We start from the raw sequence: 27641 nt of genomic DNA, 5'->3' as shown, positions 1-27641 counted from the left end.
CCTAAGAAATCCCATGGATTGAGAAGTCTGGTGGGCTACAGTCCATGGGGTCGTAAAGGAGTCAGACATGACTTAGTGACTAAATAACTACTATAAACATTAACTACTAAAATAAAACAAAAATGTACTGGTAATAAGACAAAAAAAAAAAAGAATACAAAAGTCACAGAAATACTTGATTAATACAAACAAAGGCAGAAAAAGAGAAACAATAATGAAAGCGGGTAAGTAGAAGATAAAGAATAGATGACAGACTCTATATAAATAACCACATTAAATAAAAATGATACCCTCAAAATGTTAGAGACTGTCAGATGTACAAAAAAAGCAAAACTCAACTACGCTGCTTCCAAGAAATATAAAGTGTGCACTTAAAATATATGAAGTTTACTATATGTTAATTATGTATAACATACATTTTAAAAAGCTCAGTAAAGCTGTTTAAAAAAACCTAATTTAATATATATTCAACACTATTTTCATTACTTTCATTCCAGTATGCTTTTTGAAGTGAGAGTGGGTGAAATGGAACTTCAAAAATAAAGTTTCTGGAAACACTCTAGGAAATGCATTGATCTACAGAGTATTTCCTCAACACTTAAACCTATGCTCCTCTGTGTCCACAGAAGTTTTTGCACATGTGAATACATTCTTGCACTGGCAAGCAGATTCTTTACCACGGCACCACCTGGAAGCTCCCTGTGAATGCATCTTAAGAAAAAACCCCCAAAACTTGAAAAACACTCATAACACATTTATAAAGGAATTTAAAGCAATAAAACAAAACCAAAAAACAACTACTTTTTTCTTAATGCTTTCAAAAATAGTCTACTGTCCCAACATTTTAACTAGAAAATCATTTTAACTAGAAATAATAACTCAGAAAATAATTACTAAAATCAATAACATAAATGAAAATGGCAAACTCACTCTTGTATTTAACAATGTAGCAAGCAGGCAAGTCAATCTCTCTCTTGATAACTGTCCTGAATGTTTTAATTCATCAAAACAAAAGCTAGGAACCTATCTCCTGTATAAATACTTAAGATGTTTGTTTTTTTTATCTTTCAAATACTTATTACTCATTAGTCCTTTATCATGAAAAGCAAGCAGATACAAATCATACTAAAAACACGCTAAAATTTCAAAGCAAGCAAAATCGCTTAAGATATGTAGCTCATCTCTTTATCATACTGATGTTTCAAAATAACTGCAGAAAAGCTCCTGATATGATAGGAAAATAAAAATGTATAAACTGAAAAAACAAAAAGCACTGAAGGAAGCATTAATATGTGATCATGATCTGAAAGCATATTAAAAAGCAGAGACATATCTTTGCCAACAAAGGTCCGTCTAGTCAAAGCTATGGTTTTTCCAGTAGTCATGTATGGATGTGAGAGTTGGACTATAAAGAAAGCTGAGCGCTGAAGAATTGTTGCTTTTGAACTGTGGTGTTGGAGAAGATTCTTGAGAATCCCTCGGATTGCAAGGGGATCCAACCAGTCCATCCTAAAGGAAATCTGTCCTGAATATTCATTGGAAGTACTGATGCTAAAGCTGAAACTCCAATACTTTGGCCCCTGATGCGAAGAACGGACTCGTTGGAAAAGACCCTGATGTTAGGAAAGACTGAAGGCGGGAGAAGGGGATGACAGAGGATGAGATGGTTGGATGGCATCACCGACTCAAAGGACATGAGTTTGAGTAAGCTCGAGTTGGTGACAAATGGAAGCCTGGTGTGCTGCAGTCCATGGGGTTGCAGAGTTGGACACGACTGAGCAACTGAACTGATGATCTGAAAATATTTATAAGCCCTTTAATTTTAAGATTAAAATCTATAAAGTAAAATAAAATTTTTTCTCTTGTCTTCAGCGATTCCACATAGGTACAGAGGAAATGAGGAGATACAGTGAAAAAGAGAACCTAATAAACAAAGATACAGTGTGCGATTTAAGAACAAAGTCAATTCTGTTTTATCAAACATACAAGCTAAGTATGGAAACATAAAGATAAGGAAAGGCAAACAAGTTGTAATCACTTATGCTTACTTAATAGTTTATATCTGCATAGATAGCACTTTTACAGTTACACAAACATGATCTTACTCATTCTCCACAAATATATTTTTCAAATTCTCCACACAAAGCTGTTGAACAATTCCAAACCAACTCTGCTGAGCCCTCAATCACCACCATCGTATTAGCCACACTTGAGATGGTAGGCCAAAACATAAACTTGTGGCCAATTTTAACTGAATTCATTCTGAAAGAACAGTATTTTTAAAGAATTATTTGAAAGCTACACAGTCCAGCAAGGGATAAGATAGGAACTCTGAAGTTTAGGACAGGCAGGCACTGCAAATTACCAAGAATTCAGAGGATTTAGTGCAGTTGCATGCATACTGCTGCTGCTGCTAAGTCGCTTCAGTCGTGTCCGACTCCGTGCGACCCCATAGACGGCAGCCCACCAGGCTCCGCCGTCCCTAGGATTCTCCAGGCAAGAATACTGGAGTGGGTTGCCATTTCCTTCTCCAGTGCATGAAAGGGAAAAGCGAAAGTGAAGTCGCTCAGTCGTGTCCGACTCTTAGCGACCCCATGGACTGTAGCCTACCAGGCTCCTCCGTCCATGGGATTTTCTAGGCAAGAGTACTGGAGTGGGGTGCCATTGCCTTCTCCGACATGCATACTACCTTAAAGTATCTCCTGACACTGGCTGATTATAGCCTATTCACTTCATCATAATACCTAAAATTTCACTAATTAAATTCATTTGTGATACCAAACCACTCTAACACACAGTATAAAGAGTTAAACATTAGTATAAATTGGTACCAACTGCTCATACAATATGAAGATGGGGAGAAAAGAAGGTAATATCATTTACTGAACACCCACCATTCTCTAAAGACTGAGCTAGATACTTTTAGTTTCATTAATTCCCATGGAGATAGGGACCTATCAATTTTATTTTACCCCTTCATTTTATTAAAAAGTTAAAAATAAACTCAAAACCAAGTTTCAAAGAGACCAAGACACTAGATCAAACAGCAATTAACAGAACCAAACTGAACTAAGAATAAAGTATGCCTTACTCTATGCTACCTCCCAAGACACACAAACAGTTGTGACATTAAAGTTTAGGGCTGACACAAGTCAATGCTGAAGGAAGAGGATACAGAAAAACTATTACAATAATGGCAGCAACGAACTGTCTTTTTCCATGTTCACTATGAACTTTTCTTTCTGTATACTCTCTCTTTAAATTGTGGTGTCTACCAGGAACATGTCCTCCTCCTCCATCTGATACAACTTGAACTCTATCTACACAAAAATACTTCCCTAATCCCTGGGCTTTGGTGGCGGTAATGAAATCAGCCTGCAATGCAGGAGATGTGGGTTCGATCCCTGGATCGGGAGGATCCCCTGGAGAAGGGCATGCCAACCCACTCCAGTATTCTTGCTGGGAAAATCCCATCAACAGAGGAGTCTGGTGGTTTATGGCCCATGGGGTCACAGATTTGGATACCACTGAAGCAACTGACCACCACCAATCCACAGCTACTATTTATTTCATGCTCTTTTCTGAGATTCAGGCTTACATTACCTATCCACTTACATCTTCCACAGGTGTTTCAGACTCAACTTAGCCCAAAACGAATCCACCATCTTTCCCCTCATCTTCAAGTTCTTTATTATTAACATTCCCTTACTACATTGGTAATATTATCTAAATCTTAAGCTTGACATTCAATTCAGATTCATCCCCCTCTTTTCAGCTCCCTCCACTCCACCCCACCCCCACTACTCAACAAATCACTCCTTTTTCACCTAAACAGCTCTGCAATGAATTTCGATGCCTGCTGTCATTTGATACTTCACGATCTTTTGCCTGAATTTTATTAGTAGCCTCCTTAACTATTCTCACAATATTCTAAGCCAACTTTTTATCCATCCTCCACACACTGCTACCAGAATAATTTACCCAAACCTAAGTCCAACTACCTGTATCACTCATCTACTTAAAATATTTGCAGGGCTTCCCACTGTAAACAGGATAATGCCAGGTTCCCTCACATGATACACAAGTCCTATTTTTCTTCCCTAACTTCTACTATCTTGCCCACTACCCACTACACAGTAAGACACTAAATGAATCATGGTACATACATGCAAGTGAATAGGCAGTCACTAAAAATATTCATAAAAGAATATTTTAATAAAACTAAGAAACATTATTTATAATTTAGAAAGCAGGTTATAAGTAGATAATATCAGCAAGAACTCTGAAAATCTTCATTAAAAACAATTAAGCAAAAGTAAACACTAAAAACCAACTTTTGTGGAAACCTAGAAATTAATCAAAGGCTTGCAACAAAGACATTTATTCATGAAAAATGGCTGAATCTCAATAAAGACAGTAAACTTTGTGGCATTTCAAACTTATTGTGTTCCCATCCTCCATCCTCATCTCCATGGCCAGCCTTAAACACCAACAGCCCACGAACACAGTGACAAGCAGCAGCCTATCAGTCACTGGAAGAATCAGAACAGAATCAGAGTTCTTTCAATGCTTCGCTCTGAGAAACATCATTATTTGACTAACCTATCTGCTCCTTCGAAAACCCGAGCTCACAAAGCTTGTCTTTATTTAACTTAATTCAGAACTCACCCAGTACAACAGTTTTTCTCTTGGAGTCATTTGTGAAAAAACAATCAGTGGCAATTAGTTAACACCACAGCTGCCTCGGGCAGCAATCACTGATGAGGTAAACAACTAACCAAAAAAAAAAATTTAAAAAGGGAAAAGTCGGGAGATGTGCTACCAATAGACAACTTTAAAGAACACCAACACATTAAAGGGAGTATAGAAGGCCATGTGCATCAGCTACGAGCGTATTAAGGAAAAACTGGAAAAATATTTAAACTTTCACCTCTGGCTGATCTTGAGACTACACAAGAAGGATGTGAAGGCTAAAAAAGTGCTGTAAACTGTTTCCTGAATATTGATAGTATGTCCCAAACACATACACAGAGCCCCTTGGTGAAGACTAGGAGACTTATCGACTCCAGGCTTGTACCATCTAATCATTAGCTGACCAGCAGGCTGAATGAGTGAAGAATCCAGTGGTCATAAATAGAAGAAAACAGACTGCACATAGTTCAGGAAAGTCATTAAAGAATCACACAGCAACAATAACAAACAGAAGCAACAACAAATCATGGGAGAGAGGGAGAAACTGTTTTCCAGGGTTGCTGTAAGATTTAAAATGTTAACATATCAATAAAAATTACAGGACACAAAGATACAAGAAAGTATGCTCCGTGTAAAAGAGAAGTCAATAGAAACTCCCTGAAAAAGCACAAACATTAGATACACCAGACAAGTGTGATAGTATCAAACACTATCACAAGTTTTAAATATGTTCCAAAAGATAAAATCATGTCTAAAGAACTAAAGGAAAGTGTGAGAATGGTATCTCACCAAGGAGAGAATGTCAACAGTAAGGTGGCTTCCCTAGTGACTCAGTCGGTAAAGAATCTGCCCACAATGCAGGAGACCTGGGTTCGATCCCTGGAGTGGGAAGATGCCTTGAAGAAGGGAACAGCTACCCACTCCAGTATTGTGGCCTGGAGAATTACATGGACAGAGAAGCCTAGCAGGCTACAGTCCATGAGATCCCAAAGAGTCGGACATGACTGAGCAACTTTCACTTTCAGTTCTTTATGTTTTAAAAAGTTTAAAAGTACAATAAACAAAGTGAAAAGCTCACTAAAAGCTTAAAAGCACATTTGAAATGGCAAAATTAAAAATAAGCAGGGCTTCCCTGGTGGCTCAGTGATAAAGAATCTGCCTGCCAATGACACGGGTTTGATCCCTGATCTGGGAAGATCTCACATGCTGCTGAGCAACTAAGCCTGTGTGCCATAACTATTGAGTCTGTGCTCTAGCGCCCACATCCCACAACTACTGAAGCTGTGCACCCCAGAGTCTGTGCTCCACAACATGAGAAGCCACCACAACATGAAGCCCACGCACCACAACTAGAGTAGCTCCCACTTGCTGCAACTAGAGAAAAGCTCGTGCAGCAATGAAGAGCCAGCACAGTCAAAAATAAAAGAATTTTTAAAAATAAAATACAAATAAGCAAACTCAAAAGATAGGTTAGTTGTAATTATCCAGTCTGACAAACAGAACTTAAAAATAATGAATAAAAATGAACAGAATCTCAAACATTTCTGGGTCACCATCAAATGTAATAATACATATATATCAGGAGAACCCAAAGGAGAGAAAAGAAATACAAGAATTTCAACAAGTAATGTCTGAAAACTTCCCCAATTTGATGAAACACACTTCTCCATATATTTAAGAAACTCACTAGGGCTTCCCTGGTAGCTCAGTGGTAAAGAATCCACCTGCCAGTGCAGGAGATGTGGGTTCAATGCCTGGCTTGGGAGGATCCTCTGGAGAAGGAAATGGCAACCCACTCAGACCCATATCTAAGCACCTCATAACAAAACTGTCAAAAGTTGACAACAGAAAGAATCTTGAGAATACGAAGACAGAAACAACACATCAGTTAACAAGAAAGCCTCAAAAAAGAAAAATATAATTTGTCATCAGAAAACAGGGAGGCCAGAAGTCACTGAGATGACACAGTCGAAAAGCATAAGGAATACACCTGGCAACCAAGAATTCTATGTCCAGCAATACTGTCCTTCAAAAATTAAGGCAAAATTAAGGCATCCCCAAGTACACCAAGACTGAATTTGTTGTTAGCAAGTGAATCCATCAAGATGAAATGAAAAGATTCTAGACAGTAAATTGAATTTGCTGGAAAAAATACTTTGACCTGTAAGTGAAAAAATAATAAACCAAACACATGGCATTCAGCTAAAACAATGCATAGAGATAAAGTCAGAGCTTTAATAAACACCTCAATAACATAATGTTCCACTCCACAAAACTAGAAAACAAAGAGCAAGAGCATGGGGAAGAAAGGAAATAATAAGAATTAGAATGGAGATAAGTAAATCAGACAAGAAAAACAATACTAAGAAATCAAGGAACCAAAATTAGTTCTTCGAAAAGATAACAAAATTGACAAATCTTTGGCTAGGCTATCCAAGATAAACTGGAAAAGAAAACATTACTGCCTATCTTAAAGTAATAGAAAACATATTAAGAAATACTAGGAGCAACTGTATGTTAGCAAATTAGGTGATCTACATGTAAAGAAAGCTGAGCACCAAAGAACTGATGCTTTTGAACTGTGGTGTTGGAGAAGACTCTTGAGAGTCTTTTGGACTGCAAGGAGATCCAACCAGTCAATCCTAAAGGTAATCAGTCCTGAATATCCATTGGAAGGACTGATGCTGAAGCTGGAACTCCAATACTCTGGCCACCTGATGTGAAGAAGTGACTCATTGAAAAAGACCCTGATGCTGGGAAAGATTGAAGGCAGGAGAAGAAGGAGACGACAGAGGATGAGATGGTTGCATGGCATCACCAACTCGATGGACATGAGTTTGAGCAAGCTCTAGGAGTTGGCGATGGACAGGGGAGCCTGGTGTGTTTCAGTCCATGGGGTTGCAAAGAGTGGAACACGACTGAGTGACTGAACTGATATATAATGGACAAATTCAAAGAAAAGACATAAAAGAAACTACCAAAACTGCCTCAAGAAGAAATAGAACATCTGAACAGATCCATAAAAAGACTTAATAAAAAAGAAAACTGACCTCAAAGAAAAGACCAGGCCCAAATGGCTTCATAGGTGAATTCTAAGAATAGAAAGAACACTTTGAAACTAAATCAATGAGGCCAGTATTATCTTCACTCCAAAATCAAAGACATTACAAGAAACCTGCAGATTGATATTCCTTGTGAATAAAGACACAAAAATCCTCAACAGACTACTAGAAAACTGAATACGACAACATATAAAAAGAATTATACATCATGACCTAGTGGAATTTATCCCAGAATGCAAGGTCAGTCCAACAAACAAAAATCAATCAATGCAATACACCATATTAATAAAAGGATCAAAATCCACACGACGGTCTCAACAGACATGGAAAAAGCACTTGACAATAGCCAACATTCTTTAATGATAACATCACTCAGAAAGTTAGGAAAAAAAAATATATATATATATATACATATCCTCGGGGCTTCCCTGGTGGTTCAGTGGTAAAGAATCTGCCTGCCAATGCAGGACACACAGGTTCAAATCCTTGGTCTGGGAAGATCCCATATGCCATGGAGCAACTAAGCCCATGTGCCACAATTATTGAGCCTGGGCACCGCAACTACTGAGACCACGCACTGCAACTACCAAAGCCCGAGAGTCCTACAGTCCACGCTTGGCAACGAGAAGCCACTGCACTGAGAAGCTCATGCACTGCAATGAAGAGTAGCCCCTGGGCTCACTGCAACTGAGAAAAGCCTGCACCACAACGAAGACCCAACACAGCCAAAAATAAAAAAATAAAATTATATATAATAAAATAACATCCTCAATCCAATAAAGGGTATCTATGAAAATCCCATATCTAACTTCATAACGACTGGTAAAAGACCTAAAGTTCTACCCCTAAAAACATAACCAAGACAACGATGTCTTTTTTTGCCACTTTTATTCAACATTGTACTGCAAGCTTTTGCCAAAGAAATTAGACATTAAAATAAATAAAAATCACATATATACTGTGAAGTGAGAAGCATTACATCTCGATTCACAAAAGACAAAATTTTGTATATATATAAAAAAAATCAGACTGAAAAACTATTTTCGCTAAATCTGGAAATCTGTTCTCGATCTAGTTCTGTACCTCCAAAACAGAAAACAGTTTCTCAATTCATATCCCTAAATTCAAAGGCACTCTTTTGAATACTGAAAATAATCAAACATACACACATTTTAAAATACTAGTAAGGGAAAGTAAATACTGTTACACTAGGAAAAGAAGGCATACTTGAAAACAACAGAGGGTGAAAACAACAACAAAATAAAACAGGATAAAAACAGAATGAGTCAGAATGTGAAAAGTTAATTTTAAACACTGTGTAGACCATGCTTCTCAAATTATATATAGGGACAGCTGCTTTTTGTTTTGGGGGGATTTTGTTCGTTTGTTTTCAAATTTCAATTCAAAACAGACCAATGCTTTACAATAAATTGCTAGAAAATACAGTGAAAAGCACCTATACTCTATTCAATGGTCTATACTCTATATTCAACAAGGCAAGTCCTCAATCACACAATTGGATGTCACAGCATTATCACACTGAGATGAGCTTCTCAACACCTCAATTTCTGCACTTAACATGTTACAGACCTGTTGGAGAAGGCAATGGCAACCCACTCCAGTACTCTTGCCTGGAAAATCCCATGGACAGAGGAGCCTGGTAGGCTGCAGTCCATGGGGTCGCGAAGAGTCAGACACAACTGAGCGACTTCATGTTCACTTTTCCCTTTCATGCACTGGAGAAGGAAATGACAACCCACTCCAGTGTTCTTGCCTGGAGAATCCCAGGGACGGGGAAGCCTGGTGGGCTGCTGTCTATGGGGTCGCACACAGTCGGACACGACTGAAGCGAGTTAGCAGCAGCAATAAATAGCTGAAAAACTAGCACCAGTCTGTAGGCTACATTTTGAGTAGTAGTAGCATTGACTGGGAAGAATGATGCAGAGGTTTTGGTATACAGGCTGAATATTCTTAATACTGGTGCTTGAAATGAGGAATCTGTTCCTGCAATGAATTCAGGAAACTTGCCATTAAATTGTAATTTCTAGGGTGAGGCCTGATATCTTTATTCTTTAAAAGCTTGAAAGACCACTGCCCTCAACATTCCTCCATTTATAGCTGTGCTCTTCTTTTACATCTACTAAAATTTCAATCATCTTTCAAGGTACACCTCTAATGACCCAGCTTCATGAAACTTTCTTCAGGGCATCTTGTTTATATATGATCCTTCTGAGAATACAAAATCCTCCCTATGCAGGGGACTGAGGTTCAATCTCTGGTCAGGGAACTAGATAAGACCCGGTGCAGCCAATATATAATATACATATTATATATTATATATATGATCCTTTTGCCTTTTATACTCATGTTTCATATTTAACATGATTCTCTTATTATACCATCAAGTCCTTTATTCTTTAGCAGTTGTCCCAAACCTAGCAAAGCACTATATTACAGTCAGCTATTCAAATGGTTGCTCAGAACTATTATTTTCAGATTTTTAAAGAAATGGAGGCAGAAATGAATAATTACTTTGCTTAAAGTCAATTTACAAGAAATGGCATGATTATAAGCAGCAGCTTATGGCAACAACCAACTTGCCTCCAGAAGGTCCTAAGGACAACTGACAGAAAAGAAAAGATGACTGCGAACTCTGAAGCTACTGATTTTAGAAAATTCAAACACTGACAAATTTTTGGCAACACAAACACACCTTTTACTAGCTATGGTACTTTAGTTTGGGGTGGTGAAGCAAAGAATAATGTTGCTAAGTGATGCAACTTAAAGATTTGTGTTATTCAAAATAAAATACCAACAATGAATTTCACTTCCTTTGTTTTATTCTTTTTTACCAAAATATAATTTTTAAATAAGTCCCTCTCTAATTTACCCATTTTTAATAGGTTAGAAACTGAAAATACAGAATCAAGACCATCATCAAGTATATTCAGAGGTTTGTACTCAATTTATTTCTTAAAAACAAAACTCGGCTGACTTTAAATAGGTCATTAATATCTGATTCAACTTTAGCACCTTTAAGGTTCCAATTAAAATTCAAATGTTTAAAATGTTTCCATAAACTCTGTGCTTCAAATGCATTTTCTCTTATAATACCTGAAATTATGTTAATTTTATAGACAGCCAAAGCACCTATAAATTGTTAAGCAAATAATATAGCTAAGATCAGAACCCAGATATTCTGATTGTACACACTATATCCCCATTACTAGTTACTTAATACTCAAATTTCCTTGGAGATCAATTACTATTTGCCACACTGGTCTGTTGAAGGAACTAAGTCAGGTAACACATGTGAAATGTTTGGTTCAGCACCTGTCACATGCACGTGTTCAAAAATATTAACTCTTATTTCCATACATGACAGCTGCTTCTATAAACGATTTCATTCTTTAAAAATTTCCAAAAGATAGAGAAGAGATAGACCCATATCTAAAATGTATTTTGTGTTCATGAGAAAATTTTAGAATGCTAACAATTTCTGAGAATGCTAATGTTCATCTAAAGGAACATACCTAAATTCTAAAATCAACCCCCAAATAATACTTAGACTAGTTCAATTTTTTCATTATTCTAAACAACACTGCAGTGTTTAGACACACTCATCCACTTAGTTCCTTAGGGGAAAAAATGCTAAGAAACGGAAGTACTGGTTTCAAAGCATATACACATGTACATTTAAAATTCTCACATTTAATGAAGCCCTCTAATTTACACTTGGCCAGCAATGTATGAGAAAATGTCCTTCCATTATGTCTTGACAATATCCTTTACAATTTTCTCCCAATTTCATACATTTTTAACAGTTTATAAATTAAAGAAATTAACTCCTTTAAACATGTTGTAAATGTTTCTTAGCTGTCTGTCTTTTAACTCAGTTACTGACAGATTTTTACCATTAAAAATTTTAAATGTTTTATAAAGGTAAATTTATCCAACATTTCCATGGCAATTTCTAACTTTAAGTTTTAAGAGCTGTCTTCTCTATCCGAATATTGCAAATATATTTGTTTAATTTGCCTTCCTTTTTATACGGAAGAATCTAAGTAATGTAGAAGATACTCTGTTAAAAGATATAAAGTAGTGATCTACATATGCTTTTTATCCAAAAGAACATTCTTTCTTCCTAATCTTTATCTAAACCACCATTTAATGAAGTGGTCACATGAGTTCCTTCTGCAGCAAAGAGAAGCCATCCCTTTTAATTTTAACATTCTTTTTAAATGCACCTATTCCTTACCATAAAAGATGAGCCAATTTTTCTCAGAGAAAAATATAAAACTTTATTTTATGAACTTTAAAGAAAGCCTAATTAAATAAATGGAGACTCCTTGAGATAGGAAGAATATAGCTGACCCTTGAAAAAGATAGGTTTGAACAGCTCAAGTCCATTTACACATGAATTTTTTCCCAAAGTAAATACTCCAGCATTACACAATCCATAGTTGAATCTGTAGATGTAGAACCAGGGATGTGGAAGACCAACTATAAGTCACATGTTGATCTTCAACTGTGCAGAGGGTTGGTGCCCTAAACCTCTATGCTCTCTCAGGTCAACTGCAGATACACCACAGATGTCAATCTCCTTTAAATTAAACCTATGGATTCAAGGCCATTCAATTTTTAAAATCCTAACAATATTCACAAAATTTAATCGATTTTCAAATTCATATGGAGAAGCAAAACAACAAAACATTAAAAGATTTGTATTAGTCTACTGTGGCTGCTGTGACAAGTTAAGAGCCACAAACTCAGGATTCTGTTCCATCTTCTCCTCCCTGTCTATCTGTAAGTCAGTTTATTCTGTTAGGTATGTTGGGGGTGGTGGTGGTATATACTTCAAACATGACATGTCGTTGTGCTCAGATTCATAAGTTTTTTGAAAATCAGATGTTATATAAGAGTCGTGAGTTATTTCAATAATGGTGAAGATTATACAATAACCTCTGTCATAATGCCATAAGCATTCTTCACTTAACATCCTATTTTTTTGCTTTTATTTTTCTGTTTCACACAGGACAAATTTTAGATTTTGAGCCAATTTTTTGCACAGGTAATTAAGTTAACCCAAGGGTTCTTTCTGATACTGACTTCAACGGTTTTTTCTATCCTTCTTCATTGAAAGGAAGTTATTCAAAGAAGACCAGCTTTCCTCTCCTCGTACCTAATACATTCATTCATGAATTACATAATATTTATGGAGCACCTAATACATGCTGGGCACTATGCTGAGGTCAGGGTTGGTCTTCCACATCCCTGGTTCTACATCTACAGATTCAACTATGGATTGTGTAATGCTGGAGTATTTACTTTGGGAAAAAATTCATGTGTAAATGGACTTGAGCTGTTCAAACCTATCTTTTTCAAGGGTCAGCTATATTCTTCCTATCTCAAGGAGTCTCCATTTATTTAATTAGGCTTTCTTTAAAGTTCATAAAATAAAGTTTTATATTTTTCTCTGAGAAAAATTGGCACATCTTTTATGGTCAGGAATAGGTGCATTTAAAAACTGAAGAGACACACTTCTACTCTCAGGAAGGTTGTAAGATATAGGCATGCAAATAAGTAATTACATTGTAAAATAACCAAATTATTAGCAGTAAATAGGAAAAGTTCCTCTACCTACTGGATGACAGAGAAGGCTTCAGCAAAGCTCTACAGGTTCCCCACCATTCTTAAGGAAGAGGTTTTAAGGCTTAAGGCTTTCGGGTGTAAGCATAATTTTTATCCCCTGCTTTTCTTTGAGTACAGTTGCCATCTTATACTGTTTAGGTGCCTTCTTGATAGAAGAAGTCTACTTCTTCTTTCTGGTCTACTTTTTCATTGCACCAGTGGTCATCGCAGAAGTCTTATTACCACTCACATTCATGGAGTACTACTTTTACACTCAGTATACCTAATTCAAAATTGGTTTGTAAGTAGTAAGTAGTGGTATTTTCTAAAAATGGATTAATGCATGCATCTAAATCATATTAGGTTTTCAACTTAGAGTTCATACAAAGTCTACTTCCTTTCTATAGTAATTGTCCCTCCAGACTGCAGTTTTGAAATCCAATAGGTGGGATTATTATTTTGTTGCTGATGCTTCTTTCTGCCTTTCTCCTTCCTTCCTCCCTCTTATTCTTCCTTAGTAAGAAGGTTAAAAGAAATGGGCTATTGATTATGGTACAGTAAATATCATTAGCAAAAGCATAGGCATTGCAGAAAGTGATTTCTCATTCAACATTAATGAAATATAAAATACCAGAGAGGGGTAACAAGAAGTTGAAGAAGAATCTGAGACTAAGATAAAGTTTTCTTTTTCTACCACACTGTCACAAGTTTTATGTCTTAGTGAAAGATGGTGATGTCACTTATACAAATAGAAAAAAAAATTTAGATTTGTAGACATTTGATCTTGTCTGTTAGAATAGATCTAACAAACATACTACTTGGCTATTTTTCTATTCTCTCCAAAATCTATTTCTACCACATGACCTTTCTAAAAGAGACATTAGATAATATATGAAGGTACATATATACACAAATTGTGATTGAACTCAGAATAAAAAGTTTTAACTAAAAAAAAAAGTATGCTTTCTTTTCTAAGACACTGTAAACTTGTAACTCAACATGTTTCTCTTTTCACTTTGGCTGCCAGGAAATCTAAGACTCAAGTTCAATGCCTTATAGCTATAACCGGCTCATCTCTGGAACCTGATAATGTTACCTTTAAGTAATGGCTATTCAGCTGTTTCTTTTATCACTAATTGTTCTAGTCTGTATTTTATTCAGTCCTATAAGCCATGTAAAATTCTTTGGATGGAATAAAATCCTTAATAAGAGAAGTTTTAATGCAACCCCCCCCCAAAATTGGTATATTATGGAACAGTTTGTTTTACTAAGCAAATTAATCAGTAACACTGTTTATGTAAATAATCTGCTCAGTATATCACTTCTTCATAAATACACAAAGATAAAATATTTCAAGTGAGAGTCAAAGTAAAGAATATAAAGAGTTTATACAAATTAAAGAATAATGAAGAGTGAGAGCTGGACAGTGAAGAAAGCTGAGCAACAAAGAATTGATGCTTTTGAACTGTGGTGTTGGAGAAGACTCTTGAGAGTCCCTTGGACTGCAAGGAGATCCAACCAGTCCATCCTAAAGGAGATCAGTCCTGGGTGTTCATTGGAAGGAGTGATGTTGAAGCTGAAACTCCAATACTTTGGCCACTTCATGTGAAGAGTTGACTCATTGGAAAAGACCCTGATGCTGGGAAGGACTGGGGGAAGGATGAGAAGGGGACAACAGAGGATGAGATGGTTGGATGGCATCACCAACTCGATGGACATAGGTTTGGGTAAACTCCGGGAGTTGGTGATGGACAGGGAGGCCTGGCATGCTGCGATTCATGGGGTCGCAAGGAGTCGGACACGACTGAGCGACTGAACTGAACTGAATGACATGTATATAGGATTACTTACTAACTTTGCATATCAAATCCTAAAAACATATTCAAATATCAACTTAGTTTATTTTTATAGGCAGTTTACAGTTCACAGTGACTCCTATACATTTTCAGATTTCCAGGCATATCTGTTCCAAGTTAATCTATACCGCTGTCAAGTTATTTACTTAATGAACATAAGCAATACTTGTTTCTGTCTTTATACATTACTTTCTGTATCTAATGAACACTAGTTTCTCATTTTCCTGATTTAAGATATTTTAATCCAACTTTCTTTTTGAAAACATTGATATATTCAAATTAAAGAACAATTTAAGATTTTTCACAGATATAATCAATAGTCAACTAATCATAAATTTCTTCTCTAAATATAAAAATGTTAAAATGTGGGGGCCAAGTTGCATGGCTATGAAAATCCAATTTCCAGTCTCATTCATTTAGGAGAACTTATTATCGGCATCTGATGTCCAATGTTTTGAAAACTGTTTATGTTTCAGGGGTTTTTCTGTTCTTTGGTTTGTATGTTTCAAGCAGGTATGGACATAAGATAGGGAAAGTCATTCTTCACAGATGGCAAACAAATGAAGTATAACTATGACAGCTCCAGTTTACTGATTTAAGAGTTTACAGGCCATGGTGAGAGGAAAGGGAATCTAGGCAGAGCCAGTGGAAACTGTGAGTTGAGAAAATGAGGTGGCAATCCAAGGAAACCAAGGTAGGTAGAATCCACATGACAAACGTACCGAAGATGAGAGAGCCATACCTAGTAAGATCCTAGAAGACCGGAGAAAGGTTCCTTTCCGTCTGAGCATAGATACGTGCAAGGAAACTTGCCAAGACAGGAAAAAGAACCATGTGAGACAACGTGAGAGAACAGGGCCAGAGGCTCACATAACCTGGGGAACAGTGCCTGTTCCCAAGAGCTGGGCTACGAAAAAATCCCTCATACCTGTGGGGCACTGAATGGAATATTCAGGAAGGTATTGCCTCATAATACATAATTATCCCAGATGGATCCACTCAACAAAGTCTAAAAGCAAGACTTGAAATAATCAAACTGTTTTCAAGTAATTTAACAGCATCCCAGTAAAAAGCTCAAGAATTTACAGGAATATAAAAATACCCTGAGGCTAAGAAGGTAAAATTCACGAGACATCCAAAGATAACTCAGCATTTGAAGAAGCAGGAAGAACAACCCAGGATGAGAAAAATAACCAATGGACAGAAACTGACCCAGAATAGATAGAGATGTTAGAATGAGCAGAGATTACAGAGGGTATTTTACTTGTATTCTATATGTTCAAGAAGCTAAGAAAATACACAGACGATATAATTCTATATGTACATACAGACACACATACACAAAGAACTAGATAAAAACTACAATGTCTGAGATGAAAAATAAACCAGTGGGATGGCAGACTAATATAGCAAAAGAAAAGACTTGTGAATTTGAGGAGTAGCTATAGGAACTACCAAAGACAAAACATAGAAAAAAGAATCTAACAAAAACAGAAAGAATATCAGTTCTTTTTCAAATGCTATGAGATCTTCCAATGTAATACTTACTAATAGATGAGCCTGATATTAATACCTTTTTATATGCCAATAAGTGAAACAAGAACATAAAAGAAGGGAGGGGAGAAATAACCTGGAAAAAATGGCCAAAAAGTTTACAAACTTTATGAAAATGCTAAACCTACAAATCAAAGAATCTCGATGATTCTATGGCAAGAAATATTGAGAAAACTACACCATTGCACATCATAATCAAATTGTTCAAAACAAGTGATGCAGAGAAAATCTTATCACGTTACTGAGCAATGGTCAGAGATGTATTAACGCCATAGGTGTTAGTTTCAGCAAAAATTCCATGGTCAATAATGTGTTAAAAGTAGCCAGAAAAAAGAAGATATATACAGAGTAAGATAAGGGGAAAGCAGACTTCTTATCAGAAACAACGCAAGCAAAAAGACAGTGGAGCAAAATCTTTATTTAAAGGACTAAGGAGAAAAGCCATCAACCTAGAATTCTAATTGCAGCAAAACACCTTTCAAATAAGAAAGCAAAATATAGATTCTGACATTAAAAATGTAAAGAATCCATCACCAGCAGAGCATCATTACGAAAGAAATGTTAAAGGAAGTCCAACAAAACAAAATGATGCTGGATGGATAGAAATATCTCTGCAAAGGAATGAAGAGCACTGAAAATGGTACTACATGGGTAAATATGTATCTTTTTCTTCATTATTTAGAAGTCCTTAAAAGATAACTGCTTGTTTAGACAAAATGAACTATTATAGGGTTTACAACATGTGTAAGTAAATGTATGATCAAAAAAGTATAAAGTCTGGGAAGATAAATGAAAGTAAACTCTTGTAAAGTTCTTATACAAGAAGTGGTACAGTATATCACTTAAATAGTAAATAGACTCTGGCAAGTTGAAAATAGTTATTATAAATCTTAAACCAACCAGTAAAATATTAAAAGATTATAGCTAATTAAGACAACAAAAGAAAAATGTAAAAAAATCATACATTTATTCAACTAATACAAAAAAGGGCAAAAAAAGAGAACTATGAAAAGATAAGCCAAATAGAAAAAAGCAAGATAACAGACATAAATTTAAATCAAACAAATCAATATCAATAATGACTTTAATTGTACATCATCCAGTTCTAAACGGTAAGTTACTGGTCTGAATCTGAACAGAACGATTACAAGAAAACTAAATTACTGATCAAAAGTATCCCAACAAAGAAATATCCAGAACCAGATGGCTCCAATAGCGAATTCTACCAAACACTGTCATTTGCTACGGCATAGGCAGACTTTGAGGGCATTATGCTAAGTGAAATGACAGAGAAAGAAATACTGTTATGATCTCATTTACACGTGAAATCTAAAAAACCAAACACAAACAGATCAAAATGGTGGTTGAGGCAGTGAGTATGAGGGGGAAATGGGTGAAGAGGGTGAAAAGGTATAAATTTTTAGTTATAAATAAGTTCTGGGAATGTACGGTGCAACACCGTGATAAAGAAAAAAAGAAAAAAAAAGTCATCCAAATATCTTAATTAAAAGGCCAAGATTACATTAAAAATTAAGATTCAAACATACATGCTGCCTCCAAAAAGTCTTCTTTATATAAATGTAACAAAACAAATAGATTAAAAACAGAAAAATATATATCCTAGTAATGCTAGTCAATGAAAGAAGTCTCTATATCACTATTAAAGTAGATTCCAGAGCAAAGGTTATTACCACAGACAAAGATCATTTCATAAGGCAAAAGGAGTCAATTTATAAAGAGGAGATAATAACCCCAAATGTTTAGAAACCTAGTAACAGAGCTTCAAAATACATTAAGCAAAATCTGACAGAACTCAAAAAGAAATAGACAAACCCCCAATTACAGTCAGAAATTTCACACCCCCACATTCAATAATTCATAAAACAAGGAGAAAGAAATTCAGCAAGGATATAGCAGACTTGAACAATACAATCAAACAACTTGTCCTGATACTTTTCAAACACTCAACCCAACCACAGCAGAATATATACTGTTTTCAAGTGAATATGAAACATTCATCAAGTTAAAACATATTCCGGGCTATCAAATTTCAATAAATTTTCAAGAATTCAAGTCATAAAACATACATTTTCTGACAATAATGAAATTATATTAGAAATCAATAACAGAAAGATATCAGGATACTCCACCAATATTTGAAGCTAAAGAACACACGGGTTAATAACCCATAGATCAAAGAAGAAATCAAAAGGGAAACTAGAATGCATTTTGGACATAGATGAAAATAAAAATACAAAATACCGTAATTTGTAAGAAACTGTTTACAGAAAATTTCTATCAACATATGCATACATTATTTAAAAAAAAAAGGTCTCAAATTAATAACCTGTGTTTACACTTAAAAAAACTAGAAAAACAGCAACTAAAACTAAGCAGGAAAAAGAAATAATAAAGACCAAAGCAGAAATCCATTAAACAGAGAAAAATCAATGAAGTCACAAACTGGTTCTCTAGAAGATCAGTAAAAGTGATAAGCATCCAGCCAGACTGATTAGGAAAAAAAGATAAATTATCAATATCAGGAATGAGGGATGACATCATCACAGATTCTATAGGTATCAAAGAATAGGAAGTATTATGAACAACTTTATACCTATAAATCTGACAAATTAATATGAAATGAGAAAATTCCTTGAAAGACACATACTTCTGTTTCAAGAAGAAACATATAACCTAAACAGCCCTCTACCTATTAAAGTAGTTAAGAACCTTTCCTCCAAGAAAACTCCGTGTCTAGATGGCTTCCTTGGTGAAGTCTACCAAATGTTCACGAAAAAAAAATGATACAAATTTTCTATGAACAATTCCAGAAAACTAAAAAGAATGGAATGTTTCTCAATTAATACTACAAGGCTAACATTATGTTAAAAAAAGCAAAAACACTACAAGAAAAGTAATATCCCCCATAAACATAACTACAAAATTACAAACATTCTAACATAGAAAATCCAACATTATATGAAAATGACAAGATGTCACAATTAACTTTGGCTTACAGAGGACTGCAGAGTTGATTCAACATTTGAAAATCCATACTGGAATTTAACTCTGTTCATTTAATTCTATTAATTCATATTAACAGAATGAGGGACTTCTGTGGTGGTCCACGGGTTAGTTAAGACTTTGCTTCCCAGTGCCAAGGGTGTGGGCTCAATCCCTAGCCCAGAAGCTAAGACCCTACATGCCTCAAGGCCCCCAAAAAAACAGAACATAAACAACAGAAGCAATACTGTAACAAATTCAATAGAGACTTTAAAAAAAAGTCAACAACAAAATCTTTAAAAAACAAAATGAAAAAAATTTAAAAAACTTGTTAACCTCAACAGAAACAGAAAAAAGCATTTGACACATCTAGTATCCATCCTTGATGAAAACTCTCAGCAAACTAAAAGAGTAAGTCTTTCTCAACATGACAAAGAACATTTATTAAAAAGCCTACAATGAACATGATTTTATGGTTAGTTAAAAAACAGATCACCTTACCCTTAAGATCAATAAAACGACAAGGATACGCACTCTCACCACTTCTATTCTACACTGTACTAGAAATTCCAGTAAGTGCAATAAAACAAGAAAAAGATACAAAGGCATCCAGATTAAAAAGACGACTTAAAGACTCTATTAACAGACAATGAGTTCATGTATGTAAAAGATTCAATGAAATCTATAAAATACTAACAGAACAAGTGAATTTAGCTCAGTTTCAAGACACAAGCTCAGTGTATGAAAATTAACTGTATTTTACTAACTATCAGAAATAGTCATGAAGATACCATTTACAAGGATATCAAAAGTAGAAAATATTTTAGAGGTAAGTGACAAAAGATGCATTTAAGACCTGTAGATTAAAAAATACAAAACACTGCTAGAGAAATTAAAGAAGCTCTATAGAAAATGAAGAAACATACCTTGTTCGTGAGTCAGAGAAATTATTTCTGTCAACTTTTTGCAAACTGACCTACAGATTCATCACAATCTCATTGCCAGCAAAATGTTTTATTTATTCATTTATTTTAGAAACTGAAAAGCTAATCTTATGGAAAGTTAAAAGACAAGGCATAGCTCCCTCCTCCCACAGCAAAAAAAAAAAAAAACCTTTGGAAAGGAAGAAAAAAGTTGGAGGGTATACACCATCTAATTTCAAGATTTATTATCAAGTTGTAATAATAACAACAATAAAAAGCACTGTAGTATAGGCAGCAACACAGACAAACAGATCACCAGAACAAAACAGTCCCAAAATAGTTCTATACATATAGAGACAACTGAATTTTGGAAAAAGTACAAAGGCAATTCAGCAGAGAAAGGAAAATCTTTTTCAACAAACGGTGCTAGAACACTTGGAGATCCATATGAAAAAAAAAAAAAAAAACTCAATCCATATCTCAAACTATATTCACAGCTACCTCAAGATGGATCACAGACATAGATCCCAAAATGATAAAACTCTAGAAGAAAGCATAAGGAGAAAATTTTTATGACCTTGGACTTAGGCAAAGGTTTCAGATACAAAAGCATGAACCATACAAGAAAAAGTTGATATATGAACTTAAAATTAAGAATTTCTATTCCTTTGAAGAAAATGTTAAGCGAATTAAAATATTTAAAAAAACACTCTGCAAATCATGTATTTGATAAAGTACTTATATACAGAATACAGGGTTTCCAAGGTGGCATTAGTGGTAAAGAACCCGCCTGCCAATGCAAGAGATATAAGAAAGGCCCAGTTCGACTCCTGGGTGGGGAAGATCCCCTGGAGGAGGGCACAGGAACCCATTCCAGTATTCTTGCCTGGAGAATCCCATGGACAAAGGAGCCTGGCAGGCTACAGTCCATAGGGTTGCAGAGAGTCAGATGTGACTGAAGTGACTTAGCACACGTACAGAATATATTCAGAATCTTCAAAACTGAGTAAGAAAGCAAACAGCTCAATTTAAAAATAGGTGAAAGATTTGAACTTGATTTCATCAAAGAAGTCATATATAATGGCAAATAAGCACGTGAAAAGAAGCTCACTGTTATCAGATATCAGGGAAACAGTAACTACACCTGCTATATAACTTATTACAGTGGTTGACAAGAAAAAGAAATACCATTATCAGGTGGTGTTGGTGCATTTCTACAGGAACTACAACTCTCATATACTGCTTGTGAGAATGTCAACTGGTTAAAAAAAACAAAATATCAAGAAACAATACAACTGCCATAGGATTCATCCATTCCAAAGTATTGACTCCAAGAGAAAAGAAAGCATATGTCTACACAATAGGTGTACCTCACAGCAATTTTACATGTAATAGTCCAAAACCGAAAATCCACATGTTCATGTGACCAGGACAATCAAATTACAGCACATCCATACAATAAAAGCGGTAAGAGCAATGTACTATAGACACATCATCAAACAACAAATATAGAGGAATTTCAAAGTGTGCTGAGTACAAGAAACCAACCCAAAAGAGTAAGCACCGTTAATTCCACGTATATGTTATGCATGGGCCTTCCAGGCGGCACAGTGCCAATGCAGGACATGTCAGAGACGTGGATTTGATCCCTGGGTTGGGACGATCCCCTGGAGTAGGAAATGACAACCCACTCTATATTCTTGCCTGGGAAGTCCCATGGGACACACAGTCCCATGGCGGGCTACGGTCCAAGGGGTCACAAAGAGGGGTCACGCACACATACACACACACGTATGTATATAAAAGACACAAACTAATGTAGAGGAGAGCAGATCGATGGTTGCCCAAGGGTAGGATGGCAGGCAAGTAAGGGTGAGAGGAAGGGATTAAAAGGGGCAAAAGGAAACTCTGGGAGATTATCGATGTTATTTGTTTTCTCGATTATCTGACTATATTCCTAATCATGATGTCATGATGGCTTCACAAAGTGTATGCATGTCAAACAGTATTCAATTACACCCAATGTTCACAGCAGCATTATCTACAATTGCCAAGATATGGAAGCAACCTAAGTGTCCATAACAGATGAATGAATAAAGAAGATGTGGTGTATATATACAACGGAATACTACTTAGCCATAAAAAAGAATGAAATTTTGCCATTTGAAGCAACATGGATGGACTTGGAGGGTATTACACTAAGTGAAATAAGTCAGAGAAGGACAAAGATTATATGATATCACTTATATGTGGAATCGAAAAAATAAAACAAACCAGCAAATATAACAAAAAAAGCAGACTCGCAGAGAACAAAGTAGTAGTTACCAGTGGGCTGACGGAAGGGGAGAGGGACAAGATAGGGGTTGAGAGGTACAAACTACTATGCATAAAATAAGCTAAAAGGACATAGTGCATAACATGGGGAATATGGCCAATTTTATAACTATAAATGGAGTATAACGTTTAAAAACTGTGAATCACTATATTGTACACCTGTAACTTATACAATATTGTGTATCACCATACTCCAACTTTTTAAAAAGTATTCAATTATATGCTTTAAATTTGTGTGATATATCATTTATCAATTACACCTCAATAAAGTTACTAGAAAGAATGATCCAAAATAATCAATATATCAGCTAGGTAAGCACTTACCTTTTTTTAAGCCAAGAAGACTGAACTGTTACCTTGCCATACAAGAAAATTAACATTTAGTCACTATCCATTATATGCTAAGCATTATGCTAGCCACTTGATAGATACTAAGTTATGTGCTTAGTGTCATCTTAAGGCCATTCCTTGGGGAAAAAAAGGGGGGGGGAATGGGGCAGAGCAAGATGATAATATGAAACTTTAGCAACTAGACAAGATTTCTATTCTGTAATAATTCTAACTTCCAGTTCCTAAAAATAAAATATACAACATTATCAATAAACACAGATTTAAATCTAAATCCTCCAAGTTCTATAAATTCAGCTGGAATTGTCCTTCAGTGGGACTACATGCCAGGACAAAGGTTTACACTACATGCTTAAATTATGTTCTCATATAGTGGTAAGCACTGAATTCTAAAAATACCCTTAGTGAATGGCAGTTTAAAGGTTAAAAATATAGTTTAGATGGGACCAAAAATCAAAATCCTGTGTAATTGGGATTCTGCAAACTTGTTTCCTCATAGTGGTTATGTATTAATAAAACCTGCACTTAACTTGCAAAAAGGATTTGAAGTGGCTCTCCCATCTGCAAAATGGGAGACCTCTAAGACATCTTTCAGTCTTTGCAGTTCTACTCTCCCCTACTCATTTGCTTAGCAATTACACTAATTATATTTCAAAGTCACTGTGACCACTCAGAAATACAGAATATTTCATTCAATTAATTAATGTTAGAACCAAGTATAGTACTTAGAGGTCCATCTTTTTTGTTCTACATTTGACAAGGTTTACTTCAGCACTATTGCCATTTGGAGCTAGAATACTGTTGTGAAGGATTATCCTGAGCATTTCAAGATGTTTAGCTGACCTGCTACCCACTAGATGCCAGAAGCACCTCTCCATAGTTATGACAATCAATAGTGTCTCCAAACATTCTCATTGTCCTCAGGGGAGCAAAACAGTCCCTGTTGAGAATTACTGTCCTAAAATGAGTGCAGTAATCTCTCTATATGGACCTCCTTCACTCACAGGGCAGGGAGTCTGAAAACAGTCTTCCATTTGAAAGTTCTTAAGAATATTTTAAACGTTTATAGATAGTATATGCTCCTTTTTAAAAAAAAATAATAAATTACTAAAAAGCACAGGTTTTTGTTTTTAAACAAACATTGTTTTGTTTTCAAACTGAGAAAGCTAGGCCCTACAAAATACCTGATACCTATGACCTCTTCATTCAGACCATGTCTCCAGGGTGGGAAAAAAAATTTCTAAGGCCAAAGAAGCATAAACAAACCATTCCTTACCTAAGGAACTGTGGCAATTAATTTAGAAAATGTCAATACTCTATTTGAATTCAACTTTAGAGCTCTGCCATTACCCAACCTACATCTTGTCCTAAGTAGGTTATCAAATATCATTGTCTTCAATTTCAAACTGCCATTATCTGTGGTAATATCTCCTACACATTAACTTTCCCTATCACAGTCTCCTAGCCAAATTTTTTCAATAGCTTAACCCTCAAGTAAAATGAAAATAAAAAGATCACAACATCAACTATGTCTAGAAAATTTGTATTTTCTTGAAAAAGTATCTTTTTACATTGCTACACTGGACTTAATCGCTTTCTTACTATTACACAAGAATAAACATAATTTACTTGTGATACAGATTTGCTGCCATAAATGTAGAAGGAGTAAAAAACCAACTGGAGAGATGAAATATGGGTTCCAGCTCTGACTCTGCCTCCTAGTACTTGGATGACCAGGTAACAGCCCCAAACTTCAGCTCTCTTAGTTGTAAAAAATGGAGAGTAATAATTTAACTAACTCTCAAGTTATTGTGTGGATCAATTATCACCTATGTGAAATCATTCTGTAAAGTGTCATACAAAGGTTGGGTACTGGTAGTATCCTGTTGGTATGAGTAAACCACATAGTACAGAAACATTCACCTCAAATAAAAGAGACTTAATTCACTGAATAAACGTCACTTTTTAAAAGGGACATTCTTTACAAAGAGAGCCTGAGATGATAAACCTTGGACTAGGATTCAGGCATCTGGGTTCTAAACTCAGTTTTGCCATTAACTCTCTGTATCAACAAAGGCAAACTTTCCTTTTCACCTCAAATTTCGTATAAAAAGATCCAAGTTCTGGACCAGTTGTTCCATAAGTATTATTACAGCCTATTGGCCCACGAAATTACCAAGTGTGCAAGAAACTCATTTAACCCTATATCCACAATTCAAGAGTTGTTTGGTCGGCCGCAAAACAGAAGGTACAGACGGTAAGAAAATTTTATTTAAAAATAGAATGCTGTACGATTCTCCAAAAGAAAAGGAAGCTATAAACTACCTTGTTTTCTACAATTAATCATAGTTCTCCCTCTAAATGATAGTAATTATGAACAAGGTGCATTAACAAGGGCGGGGCTCTTTTCCACAAGCTTTTAGGGAACCACCCACTTCCCAAAGAGGTGTAACTGCTTCCTCCTTGCCCTCCTTAGCCAAGAAACTTGAAAGATTAGGGTTTATACTGTCTGAGTTTTTTTTTTTTCTTTTCACTTGGGTGGAGATGGCGGTAGTCATCTGACAAACATATCCTATAAACACCATTATCTGCAACAACAAGTCTCCAGAAAGTCTAAAAATAATCTAAGTTGTTAGAGTAATAAGTGTTTTTAAAACAGTTCGGGCTATTAACTGAAAACGAGGTAACCCTGTGTGTGATTAGCGTTTGCCAACTACCAAGGGTTCCCTTTCCCAAATTATCCGCCCTCCCGCGTCTCTGAAGAGGCGATGCCTCGCCCTCCACTAGCGCATCGCGCCAGGGCCGGAGGGAGAGTCCCCAGGGGCTCCCAGGAGAGAGAAGGCCGGGTAACCCAGGCCTCCAGACGCCGTCACCCCTCGCCCCTCACCAATTACGATGCGCAGGTGCTTGAGGCGGGTCAGCGCGTCCTTCTTGGTGTCCAGCACCTTCTGCGTAGACTTCTTCACGTCCCCGTGCGGCTTCTTGGAGAACATCCTGCCGCCGCCACGGCCGACTCCGGCCCCCTCCCGGCCAGGTCACAGCGGCGGAAAGTGGAGGGAGTGGGCGGGGAGGAGACTAGTGCGAGCGGCTCATTCACTCCCCAGCCTTGCGGGCCCCGGCGCGGCCAACTCGTCCCAGACCAAGGCCAGGGCCGCCACCTCCACCCGACACGCGCGGCGTCTGCAAGGCACCTTCGCCTCTAGCTCCAATATGGCGGCTCCCCTCTTCCAGTCCTGCACGGAGCGACGGAGACCCGGGCGGGTCGCCCGCCGCCGCCGCCGCTTCCTGCGGCCGCCGCTTGCCGCCACAGGCCGGGGCCGGGCACCCAGGACCCGTAGTCGCGGAGGTGCGGCTGTCGGCGGCAGCGGCAGCGCTCCTCTCTCCCTGAGGCCCCCTTAAGGTTAAATCTTCTTTAGCAGCCGCCAAGGAGATGGAGTGTGGTGATGGGGTTTCACGACTTTGCCGTCGGTGGCGAATGGTCCCCGTGGCAACCGCCTTCTGACGTCAAGAGTTCTTTACGTCACGCCAGCGTGAGATCACCCGTGGCATTGCCTTCCTTTAGTTTCCTGTGTAAGTAGCCAGCGGAGTATCCTGAGGAAGTCAGGGAAGAAAATTCTGCGTGCGCCTTTGAAAGCAGTGTTTCCTAGCCAAGCCCTCAGATAAGTCTGTTTTTAAAGGTCCTCCGCCTGTCCCTGCTATTTACTATGTAACTTAAGAACATAGCTCCAGAACATCAGAGTAGATGTGCAGTGTATTTTAGACGCCATTTCTGAAGGCTTTGTTTGTAACACCCCTTCATTTCCTTAATTTGAATAGTGTATAAAGAATTTTTGTTTGTATTGCAAAGTGATTAATAATTTACTGTAGTTTCGAGATTTGTGGTATTATAGTACATCCTCTTGGTTAAAATTGTCTTGCAAAAATGAGTTCTCCCAAAAGCTTGTTGCAGTACAAAGAAAAATTACAGGGAAAAGAAATCTGGAGAACTGTAAGGGTTAATTTTCTTCATCTGTAAAGAGTTCACAAATCCAGGAGAAAATTGCTAAAGCACAAGGAGAAAAGTTAGTAGAAAACATGAAACAAATATCACAGAAATGTGTACTCAACTAAAACATGTGAAAAATGTTCACACTCGTGGGTAATTTTTAAAAATCAGAGTAAAACAACATATATTTAAACAATTTAAACAGCTTTTATTGAAGTGTACCTGATATACAGTAAACTGCATATTTTCAAAA

General features: G+C 36.5%; 1 protein-coding gene across 15 annotated transcripts in view; it reads right to left on the bottom strand.

Annotated features, from left to right (window-relative positions):
• RALGAPA1 (Ral GTPase activating protein catalytic subunit alpha 1) overlaps window positions 1-26806 on the bottom strand; it is a 205752-nt gene extending 178946 nt beyond the window's left edge. For all 15 annotated transcript variants that reach the window (XM_081547902.1, XM_081547901.1, XM_081547900.1 and 12 more), the window contains exon 1: window positions 26291-26806. In XM_081547902.1, coding sequence (XP_081404028.1) covers window positions 26291-26396 — 106 coding nt within the window. In that variant the 5' untranslated portion in view covers window positions 26397-26806. The remainder of the gene's footprint in view (window positions 1-26290) is intronic.
• Window positions 26807-27641: the final 835 nt, after the last annotated feature.

This window comes from Giraffa tippelskirchi, chromosome 12 (assembly GCF_054371585.1).
Source record: "Giraffa tippelskirchi isolate mGirTip1 chromosome 12, T2T-mGirTip1v1.2.pri, whole genome shotgun sequence".
In the NCBI taxonomy this organism is placed as follows: Eukaryota; Metazoa; Chordata; class Mammalia; order Artiodactyla; family Giraffidae; genus Giraffa; species Giraffa tippelskirchi.
This window is presented reverse-complemented; position numbering and strand designations above follow the sequence as displayed.